Source organism: Trichoplusia ni, chromosome 4 (genome assembly GCF_003590095.1).
Source record: "Trichoplusia ni isolate ovarian cell line Hi5 chromosome 4, tn1, whole genome shotgun sequence".
NCBI lineage: Eukaryota > Metazoa > Arthropoda > Insecta > Lepidoptera > Noctuidae > Trichoplusia > Trichoplusia ni.
In genome coordinates this window covers 11,519,240-11,537,060 of record NC_039481.1, presented here as the reverse complement: position 1 = coordinate 11,537,060, position 17,821 = coordinate 11,519,240, and the positions used below count along the sequence as shown (strand labels likewise).

Below are 17,821 nucleotides of genomic sequence, written 5' to 3'. Positions count from 1 at the left end.
TGACTGTTCGGTTCATTAATACCATATTCTGTGAATCAAACCTGTTAGTGAAGTTTTGATAATATTAAAAACTGCCTAATAAAAGTGTTTCCGACAATCCCAATTATAACTTAATAAGGTGCAAAATTGAAGGACTTTTAACAGTTTGGATCGGGTAAATATTTATTATTTATATACTTAACTAATATAACAAACAAATTATAGAGTACCTAATATATAATACCTACAGAAATAATTATATTTTCGATGGTAACTATCAAGTAACGTAAAGTTTGTCTGAATGACAGCGAGGTTTTGGATGCATATTTACGACTTGACAAGAGAATGGGGTATTGCATACGAGTGCTATTGTGTAAAGACGCAATCACACAAGCGTAGCGGAACAGTGTACAGTATGGTGCGAATTGATCCGATAGATATGAACAGCTTTTCTGTGGATAAAGCGAATGCAACGGAAGCGGAGGGTTGATATTGTTTAGCATCCTCGACGTCCGTTGATTCAGGAGCGTTACGCTTGAGCGGCGGTAAGGGACGTGGGGGCGCAGGTCCGTGCTTCCGCAGGTATTACAGCACCTGCACTTGTTTTTTTGGGATTGCATTGACTGCGTGTCCTGAGTATGTACTTAATCCAAAAAAAAACAAATGACCCAAGAGATAGCGATTAAAAACAGTTGATTTCAACAGTTATTCCAATAAGCTTGTGAGAAGCTGCGGCACCGTAAGGTTCAGGCAGTCTCGTACAACGGACAGGCCCACATAGCACGCGGCGCCGAGCGCGACGTGCGCCGCGCTCTGCAGACATCGGCGACGTTCAGTTAGCTCTGAATTATTTATCAGGGAATATTCATTAAGGGCCTACTTTAACTTAATGAGGCAACAAACACCATTTGTACCAAATTGTCATGGCAAGCTGTGACCTTTGAAATACTCAATCGGAGCTTAAAAATGCATATTTTGCGATGGTCCGTTTTTAAAAAAATGTTTTCAAAATTCATCTCTTTAAATTCATTTTTATAATACGGAAATTCGGGTTCAGATCGTTTAAAAACAGACTCGATTTCATTCATTAAGTATGAACTATGGGCATTGTTATCGAACTCTTTTCTTATGGATGTTATATATGTACGTATCATGCAGCTTTTATTTGAACGCTTTTTAGAAATAATAAATTTTAACATACTCTTTTCCTTAGTTTTGAAATACGTTTGCTATTATTGACCTACTTATTAATTATCCATAATTAAATCGACATAATCGAGACTCATTAAACAATTTTGACGACCACCGTGGTCGAGTGGCGTACGCACCGGTTTCAAGGTGTCGCTAGCTCTGAGGTCCCGGGTTCGATCCCCGGTCGGGTCAATGTAAAAATTCACATTTCTACATTGTCTCGGGTCTGGGTGTTTGTGGTACCTTCGTTGTATCTGAATTCCATAACACAAGTGCTTTAGCAACTTACTTTGGGTTCAGAACAATGTATGTGATGTTGTCCACATTTAAATTTTTTTTTTCAAGGGTCGTTGAAAAGCTTATACCTACGTAGTTTTTAGCAGATAGTCTAAGGGGTCCGTACCCAAAGGATAGAAATGAAACAATATTACTGAAGCTCTTCTAGATGTGCGTCTGCCTGTCGTGTGTTTGTTTTTCTCTAGCCTGTATGATCCCTTAGCGTCGCGAGTCCGACCCGCGAGTCCGACTCGCGCTTGTTCGGCTTTGTTTCTTTTTTTTATTAAATTTATATCCCTGAAAGTTCCTTTTTTTGCTTAAAACCCTCAGGACCGATTTTTTGTTGTATGTCCATTAGGATTTCTTTGACATATAACATTACAGTTTATTCAGAAGTAATAACTGGCATCATCGGTGGGCTGTGGCGACCGCGTTGCGCATGCGTGCTGCGTGCTGCGCGGGAGCTCGCGCGGAAACACTGTTACTTTAACTGGCGCTCATGGTAATGTCATAAATAAACAACTGATTAGTTTATACCAAAGAACGACATTTAAACTTAAAATTTTAAACTACGGGAGAGATGATGCTAGACTGCCTTAGGTATTTACTCATTTTAAAACTTATCGGTGTTGGTTTTTATTTTACCATGTGAGTTTAGATAACGTGAAGATAAAGTAAATTAAATTTATTCTGACCTTCTCCAGGTAAAGCGTGACCAAGAGGCAAAGCATTTCATTTTTGAATGCTTAGAGTTATATATCTATCCATTCGAATCCCTTTAATATTAAATGCTAATCGAAAACTAGTACAGCAGCACGTTTTCAATGAAACGACTAGCCAACTGTCTACCACAGCCAATACATGTCCAAATAAAGAGTGACTTACACTCTCCCGCCCGTGACGCCCTCGACATCGGCACCCGCGAGGCGCGTTCATGTGAGCAAACAGGTTTTATTATCCATCGTCATTTGATCCGGATCCCTTGACACACATCACTTGGTAATAATAATTGCTCTGCATAAAGACCAGTGGAAGTCCTGCATGTTTATTAAGAGATGTTTAACAAAATAAAATGTGCAGAAAGGGTAGACGCTATTGTTGCGATCTAAACAAAAAAAATGTATTCGATAGCACATCCTTGTTATGCATTTGATCATTTTAGTTGGATTTATCTGAACTCGTCAGATGAAGTACCTTTGACAATTCAGTTGATATTACTTCGCCGGCTTACCGCATGACCTAGTGACACAGCTCACCGCTGATCCCGTAACGCCTGCATAACCATACAATACCCCCGCGCTCCCAGTTCCCATGGCACACGTCACCGCCTATAATGCATCGTTAGCAAAATCAAACTGTTCAGCCGCGGCGCTATGACACGCTGCTAACGGCCGTTTTATTATTAACGACCTTCACAAATTGACATGATCAAGTTTATCATTTCTAATGCTATGGTTATGATCCGACAGCTTTTTCTCTTCACCTTTAACGTAGCGAATGTATGATTATCTTCAATTTAATGGACGACCTAATTATGTGTTGTAACCGCAACGTTCTAATATAAAGAGTTTTAAGCAATCTAAGTGATTTTCGACTGTTCCACTCTGTTTGAACTAACTCCAGTTTAAAATAGGTATCGGACTAATTTAGGTGATAACTCGCAATTTCGGGAACTGAGTGCGCAGATGCTGGTGATATAACCGAAGAGTTGCCGAAAAAATGCTCACATGCAGATGTAGCAACGCTTGAAGAAAGCGAAATTAGCGATCGTTGCACTGATGCTTATGTTTTTTCCGCTTTCTAAATACAGCCCGAGTTCGGCTCGCGAACTGTATACATAAATATTTTATAAGAAGTAGGTATTAGGTTGGATGGAAACAAGGGCTATCTATCAAAATGTAGCAAAATCAGCATCTGAAACGCAGTTGCGAAAATTGAAAGATCAGAGAGTTAAAGACCTGAAAATTTCTTTTTAGAGAGGAACATGTTACTGTTTATATTTTTTGTCAAATCGTTTTGTTTACCACGCATTCGTCATCTTAGTTGATTCCATTTATGATAATTTTATTTGTCTTATTTATCGAGGAGCTCGTGACTAAGCTCCTACGCTTGATAATGTGTTGACCGATCGACTCAACTATTTCATAAAGAGTTCCTCTGAGTTTCGCAAGGCACGTTAAACTGTGTGTCCCGGCTGTTATTTATACATCCTTGACAGTCGTTACGAGTAGTTAGAAACTAGAAAGTCGGAAAAACAGTCTTAAAGGGTTCTTGCCCAGGTAAAGGTTTGAGGAGGTCAGATAGGTAGTGCTTTCCTTGTAAAACTCCGGTATTTAGCCGCATCTGATTAGACAGGAAGCCGACCCCAACAGAATTGGTGGTTAGGACGCTGGATCGTGATTGGTCTTCAAATTTCCTTTTCTTTAACTTTTTTCTTAGACTTGGCGATGTTCAGGAGATTACATTTCTAATTTCTCAATGTTTCCGAGGCGTTTTGCTTTCAACCACTCCGGAGGCGGTTAAATACCAGTATTTATAATACTATTTGTTGTGATAATGTCGGCTACCCGTAACAGTAAGTTTCTATAGAAAGGCGGCGTATTGTCACGCGTCAGCTTGGACATCATCAACTCGAAAGTCCACAAATTACCTGATCTTGTCAGTAATTGTCCGTCGCCGAGATTGTTGGCAGATTGATATCGTCATGGCTTTAATCATTTCAATTATAAACGTATAGAATTTACATTTTAATGACTTCTATCTTATATTAGGTACTATTTGACTATAGCTATATTAAATGAAGTACATACCCATTTTATTAATAATTATTTTTTACGAATTGACCTAACTAGTTTAATGTATTTTTGTGCACCCCAAGCGTTTCTTATGACACATTGATTTATTAGGAGCATGTACTGACGTTCCCCTGTGTGTGCAGTACCAGTGGCGCGCGCGGCGCTGCGGGCATGCGGCCGCGCCGGTAGCGGCAGCATGCGCGCGCTCAGCCTGTACCTCGCGCTGCTCACGCTGGCGGCACACACACAAGCACAAGGTACGTTCCAACACTATCTCTTCACGTATCCCTATGCTTGGTCTTTTTTAAAAGAAATGTTCACCCTTATTTTCCTTGTTCTAAGTTTCCTTAAAAAGAGTCAAGGCCCATTTTGCGATCACGTTTGCAACAATTAGCCTTTTAGGGATGCTAAGTATTTGGTCTTAAATCAAAGAGCCAGGTGGTAGTCTAACCGTTATTGCAATGACCTAAGGGTATTGGATCATCGCAGCGTGAAATTATTTCCAAGATGAGTGATTATATCGCAATAACCGACCTCCTGCTTCCTTCCTACTTTCCAATACTTGCGTGCGTGGTGACGGGAACCGACACAATTGAATCGAACAACAACAGCCCGATCAACAGACACCACAATACAGCGTAGTGATCGCTTAGATTAAGAAAAAACATGATCAAAAACTCTTTGCTAATGTCAATCTGAATTTAATAGAAAAAAATGTTCTTATGTGGGTGTCGGTACACTGGTGGTACAATGGTTTGGTTGATAGCCATGACAGCGGCGTGGCTCGTGCGGCTAATGGTGTTTCGCAAACATTCATGAATGGAGCCCGAGCCGAGAGCGTGGCGGCCGCGTATTACTGTATAACTGCTCCATTGTACGCTAACTGGCTTTTGCGTGGCGTTTATTGCATTTACGGTAATTACGGTCAATTTCGTTAAATTGTTGTTGGAATTGAGTGAAAAGGGAGGCTTCGGCGCCAACCGAACGCGAGCATTAGGTGATTAAAATGACTTTCGTTATAATTGTAACGAAAAGCTATACCTACGTATATTGTTAGCTTTCTATCTAGTTCGTTCTGAAACTCGCTAGTTGATCTATTCACACCTTTTTAACACACGGAATCACGTTATTTATCGCTAACAGCGGTCTCAGTCTAGATCACCTAGTGTGCTCTTATTCTAAAGTGTCGCAAGTCCGAACCGCGCGGCCATTCTTGGCGAGCGCCAAATTATCCTAAGCTTAGGAAACACGAGCAGTTTGATACGTTGCAGACTGAGTACTGTCGCAATGTTGTTCTCGTTCAAAGGCGGAGGAAATAGCTAATATAGGTATGTGCTATATCAAACAGTAAAATCCATATTTTAATCTTATGCGAAATGTCGTTGTCGAAATTAATATAGGTAAGTAGTTACTACTTTAGAAACACTTTTCTGCTCTACTTACTTCCGTTATATGTGAATTGTACACTAGGACCATTCAGAGACTCAAAACTACAAATAATCAAAAAATGACGCGCGCTTTACACCTTTTGCGTGAACAGTTTTTCATCCTTAGCGAGAAAAAAACACTAACCTACTTTCAAATTCTGGATCGCATCCAACAAATCTTTTTTAGCATACCGTTTTAAATGTGCTATGCAAAGGAAATCGTGGGTTGTAAACGAGGCCCGATCAAACAAGTGAGGGGTTGTTGTGTTATTTGCTGTGGAGGCGCGGGCAATGAGGAAGGCGTGCTGCGTCCCCCCCCCCCCGCTGGGGGTGGCTCGCGTTCGCTGACCGACGTCCGCCGTCCACTGCGAGGTCATTCTTGACACATTTACTTGGAAGAAGTTTCTACACCATAGTGCCAGTGATTTACATGTCAATACTCACGTCATTTATTTAAAACGTTTGATATAGCCTTGTTATATCATTATAAACAAAGCTTTTTTCTTCCTGTCAGTGCCTTCCTTTCTTAATTCAGCCAGAAATGAGAGGGCATGGCGCTTGACCTACTTACGAATTTGACCGTTTTATCAACGCTACACTGCAAGCAGACTGTATTGCAAGTCTCATTACCATCGGATTTGGTACACCCAATATTGTTCAGCTTAAATCTTTTCCGTACGTCGACTCACTCTGTATGCGGTGTAACAGTGAGGTCGTGGCGTGCCGCGCTAGGTCGCCGACCGCCTGCTTGCTGCACTGCTATTGTTATTAGGCACCCCACTGTGCTGGCCGTGACACCGCCTGGACATTTGTTTCAGGATGAATTGGTGACGTGTCTTATCCCTCTCGAGGCAGGTCGGCAGTAGACGCTCGCGTGCCACCAGCTACTGGTGAACAGGTCGCCGACCGGCTAACTGAGTCACTTCCCACGATTTATAGTACAGACCACAGATAAGGAACTTTCATAGTTATAAAAAGGTTCATTGTGTACTTTTTGGATAGCCTGGATGTCTCAACATGAAAATATCGTTCTCGTGATTTGAGAATAAATCAAGTAGAATATCGTTTCCTTTTTAAAATCTAAAAATATACTTAAATATATCTTTCCAGTAGAATAATAAGATTTATCGGGGTCTGTGAAAGGTAAACCTTGGGCTGACAATTGCTCCACTTGTGCACGATCTTTAAACGAATTAAACTAAATTACTATACGTGACTGAAAATGGCTCTACAACACACTAGTAACGCCAAGTTTTAATTGAAGGGAGGAAAGCGTGAGCAAGTTGCCGAGCACGAGACGGAGACACGGCACGTACCTATCAATGGCTGGGATTACGGAGCAATTAGCAACTGTTGCGCCAATCACAATTACACTATGACAGTTACAGAAACTGCTGTATTGTAGTAGGCACCGGCAGCGCCGCTCGCTGTGTGCCAACACCGGATTCGCAAACATTTAGTTTACGTAAATTCAAGAGTGGCCACAGGATTCATAAATAAATTCATAATTGTACCCGCATTGAAGAATTCTTTACCTCCATTTATTCATTACAGCAAGTTAACCTATATTATAATAGTCCAGCTCCGTTTTAACGTAAGCTGACGTGATGGCTCGTCGGTTCTATTCATGGATGTGCATGCAGGAGGTGCAAGTTCAATCCCAACGCAGGCAAATTACCGATGTAATTATAATTTCACAACTTTCACACAACGACCTCTAGACTCAAACTAAGCAAAGCTCATGTTATGAGTACTAGACTACTGATGAACATACTTAAATATTTTTCAACACATACAAATTCCAGATAAACTACACTAACACACAATCATTTGTCCTGGGCAGGAATCGAATCCACGACCTCTGGTAATGTAGTCAGGGTCTCTAGACCAAAAGGTCAGACAGTTTCATGTATATTACTCGAAGGCACCACTGACGAACGGTGTTGAAAAACATACTTAGTGAGGAAACCTAGATTCCAAATCTTGGAATCTGAAATAGTTAACCCGTGAGCTAGCTAGCGTGATTATGAATCCTCAAAACCTTTCCTATGCGGGAAGAGACTTCAGACTTGTACCAAGCTTTAGGACGTACAACTATATCGGCTGTTTAATTAGCAGATTAAAGAGTGTTTCTTATTTCTGGAGATCAGTTGTCACACAGTTTGTCACACAGTTGTGCACCAAATACAAACCTGCAATCAAAATGACAACATAAGGCTACTTGGTTCATGGTCCGAGGCAGTAGGCAGTCGTCCGATCAGTCTCGGTGGAGTATTGTTCGTGGCCGGGTCGCGACTTCCTCCTGTTTCGTACTCGATGAGGTAACGGTCGCCACATAAACACCCGCTGCGGGAAATATCGAAACTTATTCTACGTTCGGAGGTTTGTTGAAACACTTAACCTAATGAATAGTACCTGCTGCGGTCATTTCAACGAAACAAACGAAGGTGGAAAACGTAAAGAAACCGTTTTGCAAGTCACCACTATGTAATACGTCCAAAGTAGAAACCACGCGACAATGCAACCGTCATTTATTGGATTTAAGCATGCTCTACTTTTGAAGTACGTACGAGGTATACAATCAGAATTGTTTCATTTCGAAAAGGAACATTAGGTAGGTTCAAATGTAAGCTCTTATTAGATAGACACAGAAACGCGCGTCACTGGCGTCTGATTACAATAGGGATGATGACAAATTTTTTTTGCAGTGTCCGTCTCATACTTTTTTCTATAATAATGGATACGTATTTTTTAATTCGTCCCGCAAACATAAATTGATCAAATTACAGTGAATAAAACTTAGGCGTGACGTCACGATTGAGTATAAATTTTACCATATCGTTACATCACAAGCCCCCTCTCCTAAACTTTAATCTTTGTCAATTCTAGTTTTTCTGAAAAAGGAAAAAATATGTGTCTCATACTTTTCAATTATCTAACTGAGGGACTAATGAGACTTTTTCTTTTTATACCCAGTCATCATCCCTATTGCAGTTCGTTTAGTTCAAAGGTTTGTTAGTAAAAGAGCGTTAAAACGTTAGATTATTTTCTTGACATTTAGATTGAAATACAGGTTGTCTGGATGTAAATCGTGTGATACCCTCGCGGGCCACACGCACGCGGCCCGTGAAATATGGAGGATTAGATATAAATGTAGCAAGGTGTCGCGGTCTACATACTAATGTGCCACAAGTTAACGTCCGCTCCAGCGCAGCGGGATAATGGTGTAAGACCTAGCTCTAATAGCTACCTTAAACACTAGACGTCATCACACTAATTAGGAGGTATCTGTTAACACAAGAGTAATATGAGAATTTAGTAATCAAATACCCAGACAATTTAGAGCCCATTTCTTTGGCAATGGCGTACTTTTTCTGACGGACGTTTTCTTTTCTTGCCGTGTTAGAGCTTTAATGAACACCTTTTTTTGTTGTCAAGGCGGGGGATCTTATGGACACCCACTCCCACAGGGGAGGATATGGGTAGTGTCAGACTCTTACTGACTAAATCTGAACCGCCGTGCTACGTCATCCGCGTTTTTGTTTCGGTGTATGGCAATGCGTGGCAATCCGTCATACGCTTTAATGAACCTGCTGCTGGGTTTAAAAATGCTTTATGAACAAGCGATTTATCATTCGTATATCTTGGTCGGGTCATGCGCATAATATAAACATTTCTAGTGGACAGCGCTAGGAACTGTTTTCACATTTACATTGTAAAAGGACTGCGTCAGTGGGACATTTACATAAGCACGAGCCTGATTTAATATGTAACACGTAAATATGGATTTAAACATGACGGACATCTCATTTAAATGTAATCTGTTACTTTTCAGAACACATTTCTAAATCTAATTAGTTTTCCTTTGAGAACTTAAACAAATCTTGACGCATTATTAGAAAGCATATTGCAGTAATCAATAGAAACCATTGAGATAAGTTATTTGATTCTAAAATAACAGGTGATTGAACATTATGTATATTCATCACTTTTGGTTTAAGTTGGTAGGTTATTGGTATGTTAATATTCGTAGGTAGGTACCTACATAGCATATTATCGGCGATACAATAGGTACACAGTACACAGTCAGCTGTCGGAAGCGCATTGTTCTACACAACGTCGTTATTAATCCCCGCTCGCGGCGCGAACTAAACTGACTCTTCCTTTTGTTTCTGAAGATTTCAACTAAAGGCCATCGAGTGTGGAGGTGTTCGAGGTTGGAGGAAATTGCCATTTATCACAATATTCTAAAGGAAATATAAAAATTGCGATGGAAATGAAGGTGTTAACGTGTGTTCATGTAATTTGAGTAGACAAACCTTCATTGTACGAAACTGTCCGGAGTCGGTCTGCACGCTCGGACGAGCACGACGCAAGCTGCTCGATACGTTATGCTAGTGATCGTAGGCCCTATAATACCTAAGACAGCTTGTATGAACTAAATTATTATCAAATGGTGTACATGAAGACTGCCATAACACCCGGAAGACAAACAGTCTGTTCCGTCATGTTCCGATTGAAATAATTCAGATTCGAATCAAATTAATTTTGCTCAACAGCAAAACTAATGTCAAAATTAATTTTATCAATCTGATCTAATTTTAATTTATTCGTCAGTACCGTTATGCAACGCTATGCACAGGTCGGCGCCGGCGCAGGCTGCGCTCTCTCTTCGTGAAGAAGATTCTATTTGATGGTGTAACTGTGACAGCTATTAGCGGTTCATTACGAGTTTATCACTAAAATATAGAGCGAATAATTTTGTAATGGTTCTGTTGTGAGCTGTTGACTTTTGCGGCTATGAGTTCTAACAGATTGTGATAATAATTGATTTGAGACACGTTGCTCAAAAATATTCCAGTAGCAAAAATATTTTTTATGGTTGACCCTCTAACTAAATCGTCTATAGTATCAGTAGTAATAGCAGGTATAGTAATAAGCAGTGGTAATGGTGTGGGGTACCTGCGCCTGTGTCAAGTGTGTGGGCGCGAGGGTGTTGCGCCGCCATGCGTGCATCCGCCGCGCGCCGGCGACACTCGCCGCACCAAGAAAACGTAACGAGCTCACATCTGCATGTTCCTTGCTTTTTGAACTGAAAAGAGGTTGTTTTGTTAACAAAGAAATAACAGAGCAGCTAATGTCCAGGAACGGAGATGTTCACTCCATTAGAGGCTATACATTTACTTACCTCTCACAATAAATTCAACTGGCTAAAAGTATACGCGAAATTACATCACATTTTTCATTTAACTAAAGTAGACAGATAGGCAGGTATGTGCATATTGTTAAAAATAAAGAAAAAGTATTGGGAAGTAATCAAAAATTTGGTACGAAAAAAAAAAACATTTTAATGTACGTGGAATGTAAGTGGAGTCCAATATCCGATGTGAGTGAAGATAAAACACTTAAGTGTATATTATCTGGTTATCACGGGTGTAATGCGGTAATGACAGTCCGAGACGAGGATCCGGCGATCGGAAACTATCGCCGATAATGCGGCAGATAGCCATCTGTCGATGAGATCTCGTCCGCCTTTCTCCGCACGTAACCGTCGTTTATAGAATAAATTGTCCTTGAAATTATTAGAGGGAGACCTTACTACTTACTGTATTAAAGAGAAAAGAACAACTCTCGATATCGCTCACAACAGGTTTGCGCAAATAAATTGTTACCGTTTCCATACATTTTGAAAAGTATTTTTTAACGAATTTATGCTTTCTTATCGATTCGTGAAGCTTTGGGACAGGAAACGTAGTTACTTGTCGACGTGAAATATTTTATAGTAGTTTAGTTTGATTAAAACACGATATTTTACTTGCGTATTTGCATTTTAAATCTAGACAAAACAAAACAAATAGTTTGTTTGACAGCAAGGAGGTCGCGTGCAGGTAGATACATTAAGTTTGCATGCCTAATGGCCGGTCACATGTAATTTACCGTGAGTGCAATTGTTAATATTTAAAACCCCCTTTGTCTAAGTCAGATATTTTAATCGAAACACTGACAATAAACGCGTACCGTTGGTAATTACCAGCTGCTGCTGGACCAGACCACTGCACTTTCTATACAATAGCTGTTTTATTGTTATTAATCAAAGTTTCTACACGTTCACGATCAATTTTTATTTCGAAAGTTAGCATTTCACATTTGTAACAGTCTGGATGTTTGCGGCAATAGCTTATATCACTATGTAAAAGATTTAACGAATTTACCCCTTTCCCTATCTTAGCAAATTGAAGAAGCTTAGTATCTCTAGTGTAAAATGGTCATATAAATGTCAGCCCACTATCATTCTCGGTGCACCAAATAAAGTTAAGTTTATGAGAGTACGGGAATGTGTCAGAGGGCAGCCTGTGGTCATCGCGAGTCGCACAGGCAAGCACGAACGCCGAGTGAACCCGGCCGAGCCCGGCCCGCTCCGGAAGTGGCTTAGGGGGATTTATTGCGCGCCTTCCGGTCCACTAACCCCACGCACCTGCTATCCAAATGTTTCATTAGTTTAACTGTTCCTGACGAACTTTTCTTTATTGTGTTAGAAAATTTAATTACAATATTATGTGTTATTTACGACGTCGTCGAGCTCTCTTTATCTATAATGGCTCGCCCTATTTCGGAGACGGTTCAAATCGGTTTCAACTAATATTAGGCTGCTATTACGAAGTCTCCGCGTCTGAGAACCAGTTTTAACACTTTTAGTTTAACTAGTGAGTTTTCCAAGCCATACTTTTCTAAGTAGATACTAAACAATTGTCCATTACGTGAAAAGCATTAAAAGAAAAATTAAAAGCATTAAGTATGTAATGGATAGTAGCGTTGATAAGCAAGTGGCTGGATCCAGGGCGGCTGTCGTGGCGCGTGGGCGAGGCGGAGGCGAGCGCTGCGCCCGCGCCGCCCACCATCGCCGCCATAGCGCTCTCCATCAAGTCCCGGGGTGAGTGAGCACTCCGCGCACCACCACACCTGGCTCCAAGCATGTCAACTACGGCATTTTGTTGCCATTGCAGATTCACAGTGCCTAAATCAGTTATAATTCGTACATTTTGACATCATTGTTTTATACCCTTAATAATTACATAAGTATGCATATTTTGTCGGTCGTTGTGAAAAAGTCCTTGCAGTTCATCGACCTTTTGTGTTTAAATTTGCGTGTCACGAAGGAAACTATTTCCCTGCAAGGTGTATGTTACCTGTTGAAGTGTGTAGCACGCCATTCACATATCAAACTATTATACAAGGTTTATTGTTTCTTTTTCATTATTTTATTGTTCGTAGATTGCACCAGTAGTTAGAACACATTCAACTTGATGAACACTCCATATATTATTTGCAAGCGTAATGTATATAATTAACAATTAATTCTGTTAGTCGCTTCAGTCTCGGGCCACTTTCACTGGCCGGTCATTATTTGCGATGAAACTATGCGGACGCTCCGCGCGGTATCTATTGTAACTTATTATAATGAAGCCGGCCGCGTCGCGGGAGCAGATGCGGTTATAGGCAGCAGCGCGGCCTGCGGTGACAGAGTGCCTTCGTGATAGGTCGCGGAGGAAATGACTGCCATCAACGTAATTGTCAGGGAAAGTGACGAGCTGTACGAGAGTGCGTCTTTGAAACCGTTTAAATACAGAAATTGACGAAATTCCTTTCGTTAAGGTTAAACTCATCTACGGAAGTGGAAACCAGTCACGTATCGTGTTATAAAAGTTGGACGCATCTTCCATGTTAATGAGTGCTCTCCTTCATCAATCGTATCGTATCCGAACGTAGACTGTATAATAATCTATGATATTGTAAATATCAACATGTGATGTACAAGCAGTGTGGCTGTGATATATGCTCGTGACCCGCAGTCCATCGCCTTGCGTCTGCATGAGTCACACAGTTCGGTTCACGCTCCGCCGCGCGGCGCCTCTACTTTTTGTGCCAGCCGCACTTCTTTCGTCTACACCCGCTTAATAGACTTGTTGGAAACAATGACACATGTAAGGATATTAGGAAACACTCTGAAATATCCTTTCTGAACGTTTTTTAGTTTGTAATTCATTTATGATAATTATTCATATTCGCAGGTACTTACTTCAATAATGAGTATAGTGTATTCATTTCGTGATTATGCTTACGAAACCTCTTAATAATTATAGTTTACGTAATAATCTTTCATATCGTAACACTTTTTTGCGAATAAAGGAAAGAAAACATTGGGTCTAAGTTAATAAAACTGCCAGACACAAAAATCTGAAGTCCCATATTTTATAGTGATTTGCATATTCATTTATTAAAGGCAGTAATCTATATAAGTGGGAAGTGGGTAAACGTTCGGTTACGAGGAGGAAGTGACCCGCCACCCTGTCGGGCCGCCCCGAGCGCCCCGCGCCCGTGCCCCGGATAGATAAGTGGACGCGTACCGCGACCTGCTTCGGAAAAAGCGTTCCACTAAACGATATATATGTAGTAGTAATATCTATTCTATTCTATTGGTTTTTTTAATAATCGAAGACACCTTTACCGACCCACATTTTGTGAAATATTGGTTTTTAATATTATTTTGATTATTTTAGTAGTGACCTGAAAATGCTGAGTCAGATACGACTAATGTATTTATATCTATTCTGATTATTCTAGAGTCTAGATAATAAATAGTACGATATTGTTAAAAGCTTACGTTTTTATGTAGTAGTTAGTTTTTAGTAGATAGACTTTGGTTTTGATCCACAATCGAGTTTAATATAATAATATATTGTCAGAATGTCATACAGCGTTGCCAGTTTCTTTTTTTGACAAGCCGGGACTTAGGTGCTTTTTGAGTGAAAATAGCGGGATTCTTCCGTCAGAGGCGGGACATAGTAAAAACACGTACTTATAATCAAAGGTTTTCAAGTATTAATCTTTTTATTTGACATAAAATTACGTTGATGTTTGATGTTCGATGTTCCGCGCGCGAACAAAACATAAGCAAACTAGTGTAACTTAACACCGCGAAAAATATCGAGCTAATTTGTACTTGGTGTGAATTTGCCCCGGGCGACAGTGACGGTGACGCTACGCCAATGGTTTCAAACAATAATCTGTGCGAATCCTACGAAAGGCGTACGGTCAAGTTCTCTCCGAAAAGCGGGACCGAGCCTGTCCTGCGCGGGACATTTAAATTTCATATAAAAACGGGACGTCCCGCCAAAATCGGGACGTCTGGCAACGCTGATGTCATACCAAATAAAATATGTTTTTTTTTATTTATTGTTGAGATCATAGAAATCGAACTAATCTTATTATTTAGATTTCTATGGTTGAGATCGTTTGTAACAAACTTGTGTCGTTTTTGTATGTGCAGCGCACTCTGAAGCTGGACCTAGGCTCGGAGGTAAACAGTATGTACCTAGAAGTACAGTCGTGTTCAGTGAGACTCGCGAGTTGTACCAACAACTAATGTAATGCTTGTGTTGCAGCGATCCAGGACAGCCGGTGCTACCTCATGAACGGTGGAGCTGTAGAGAGCTTCTTCATCAGCGAGGACACGCCTGTTGGAAGTGTTATTGGTAAATATCTCGTTGTGCGCATCGCAGTGGGCACAACATCGCCCGTAAAACTATTCTTTGACTTGACACAGTAAATAACAGTGAGTAGGTTATATTGACGTAGATAATCTTAGCAGACATGCTGAACTTATTGAAACCATCATTAGGAAAGTCGTCATCTTAAATGTTGTTTTATAATTATAAAACTGAACCTAATGTTCCAGGTAGTTTGAGTGTAAATGGAGACCCTTCCGAGGAGCAAGGGGACATCACCCTGCGGCTGCAGGAGAAGGGCGCGGCGGTGGGCATCGCGCCCGGCACCAAGAACCTGACGCTGCTGCGCGCGCTCGACCGCGAGGAGCAGCGCGGGCCTTCCAATGTGTACGTCAACGTGCGCTGCGACAGGCGCCGGACTACCGACCCGGTTCGTACATAACTGAATACTGTATCTGGACTACGATGATTCCGACTGATGCCTGCGACAAAAGTTCATCAGGAAACGACACGGACTTGCTAAGAGCATACTATGAAATGAGTGGAAGACGCATCTGAAGCAAAATAAAAGAAAAACTTATGTATTTTCAGAGCTTCATAATCCCAGTGTCGGTGCGCGTGTGGGACGTGAACGACAACGCGCCGGTGTGGGTGGGCGCGCCCTACAGCGTGCGCCTGTCCGAGCTGACGGCGGTGGGCGCGCGGGTGACGGTGGGGGCGCGCGCCAGCGACGCCGACCAGCCCGGACCGCACGCCACCATACACTACTCCGTACTGCCCGGCCCGCATCATGTGAGTACACACCACATACGAAGAAATTCGACTTGACCTAAATAAACCTAGGAAAATTCTGAAAGAAATCAAGTCAAGACTGTCGCAAAATAGTTAAAAAAGTAATCAAAACCACGTGTCTTAACAGGAGTACCTAGGATTTCCCAATGAACTGGACAGCGTGCTGATCGTTAAGAAGCCCCTGGACTACGAGACCCTGAGGAACTTCACGGTGACGCTGCGCGCGCAGGATTCAGGCTCGCCGCCGCTGCACAACGACACGCAGCTGCACGTGCAGGTCCTGGACGCAGACGATCAGAACCCGAAGTTCACGCATGAGCATTACACCGCAGTGTTGCCCGAAGATGCCAAAGAGGTTAATACTTTGCTTTCTGTCCATTACCAACAATCAAACAAACATACTGTACAATTGACACAGCATTTATAGATATACGTTTTACAGCATGAGTTTTAATTGTGGATTATAATTGACAACTGTAATCGTTTTCCAGGGTACTTTGCTGGCAACTTCGCCCGGACCAATCTCAGCCGCAGACCAGGACACTGGAATCAACGCCCCGTTGCAGTACTCGGTGACCGGTGACAACGGTCGTCTGCTGGTCGTCGACAAGGACACGGGGCAGATTTCCGCCACCAAACAGCTGATTGAGGAGCTAAATCAACCTGTTACCGTTGTTTTAAAGGTGGATTGTTGTTACACTACCATCTTACTCAAAGCGGTGTTGAAGTGGTCAATTAACTGAAGTTTTTTTGTTCGTTAGGCGACGCAGGTGGACAACTCTGACCGCTACGCGCTGGCGACGGTGAGCGTGTCTGGCGGCGGCGCGGGCGCGGTGCGGTTCCGGCGGCGCCAGTACGCGGCCGCCGTCAGCGAGGCCGCCGCGCCCGGACACGTGCTGCTCACGCTGCACACCGCGCCGCCGCCCGCCCGAGCCACGCAGGTACATACCGATACTACAGATATACCATCGTTACCTTTATTAACCACACATTTATAGGATAACAACTTTAACCGTCTTTAATGTTCCTCAGAATAATCTACAGTTCTACGTGTCAGACCGTTCGTTTTTGGACAAGTTTGCGATCAACAGCGCAGGCGAAGTTGTCCTGAGACGACCGCTAGACTACGAAACAGCTGACTCGTACAACTACCAGGTCATGGTGACGGATGGAATAAGCGTGAGTATGTTTGGACACTTTTCCAAAAGTTTACAGTTTAATAATTTTTGTTTAGTCGAGTCTTTACTGACTGATATCGTCATTCCAGAACGACACGGCATCGATAAACATCTCCGTGGTGAACGTGAACGAGTGGGAGCCCCGGTTCCGCTACCCGCAGTACGAGTTCCGCGTAGAGCAGGACCCGCAGCGTGACGCCGAGCTGCTGCCCGTGGGCCGCCTCGACGTGTTCGACGGCGACAAGCGGGACAACGTCACGCTCACGCTGCGCGGCTCCGGCGCAGAGTAACTATACCTATTATATCCTTACGAAATAACTAAAGAACAAGAGCCGTGTGATTTTGGAAGATTCTGTTATCGATGGCGGAATCTTTCGTTTATGGAAATAGTAAAAATCTACGAGTACCTCATTCGGTTCGTTATTGCAGTATGCTGTACATAAACTCAACTGGTGACATGTACCTGCGCGCGGGTGCGCTGCGCTCTCTGAACGCGTCCGTCCTGCACGTCGTGGCCACCGCCGTCGACTCAGGCGCTCCTCCTCGACAGGTTCGTAGTCCATTTACTTTAACCTTGTATCAGTGTATGAACTGTGTATTTACAATAGTTTCCCCTGTGGCAGACGTCGGTCCCTGTGACGGTGCACGTGAGCGAGCGCCTGCTGCAGGCGGGGGGC

The 17,821-nt window shown here is 42.3% G+C and overlaps 1 protein-coding gene and 1 long non-coding RNA gene across 2 annotated transcripts; one reads left to right on the top strand and one right to left on the bottom strand.

The window, feature by feature from the left end:
* Positions 1 to 7,394: 7,394 nt before the first annotated feature.
* LOC113493023 lies at positions 7,395 to 12,524 on the bottom strand. Its single transcript, XR_003400541.1, has 3 exons — positions 11,275 to 12,524; positions 10,631 to 10,760; positions 7,395 to 8,014 (listed from the first exon to the last, which is right to left on the bottom strand). It is a non-coding gene; the product is annotated as an uncharacterized LOC113493023 (long non-coding RNA).
* Positions 12,525 to 12,527: 3 nt separating this feature from the next.
* On the top strand, positions 12,528 to 17,821 carry LOC113493092 (protocadherin-16; the record flags this gene model as incomplete). Its single annotated transcript, XM_026870913.1, has 11 exons — positions 12,528 to 15,033; positions 15,112 to 15,201; positions 15,405 to 15,604; positions 15,766 to 15,966; positions 16,094 to 16,321; positions 16,458 to 16,649; positions 16,728 to 16,907; positions 16,999 to 17,145; positions 17,234 to 17,430; positions 17,574 to 17,694; positions 17,768 to 17,821. Coding segments are annotated over exons 1-11 (1,695 nt in total), but the record flags the coding sequence as incomplete, so codon positions are not given.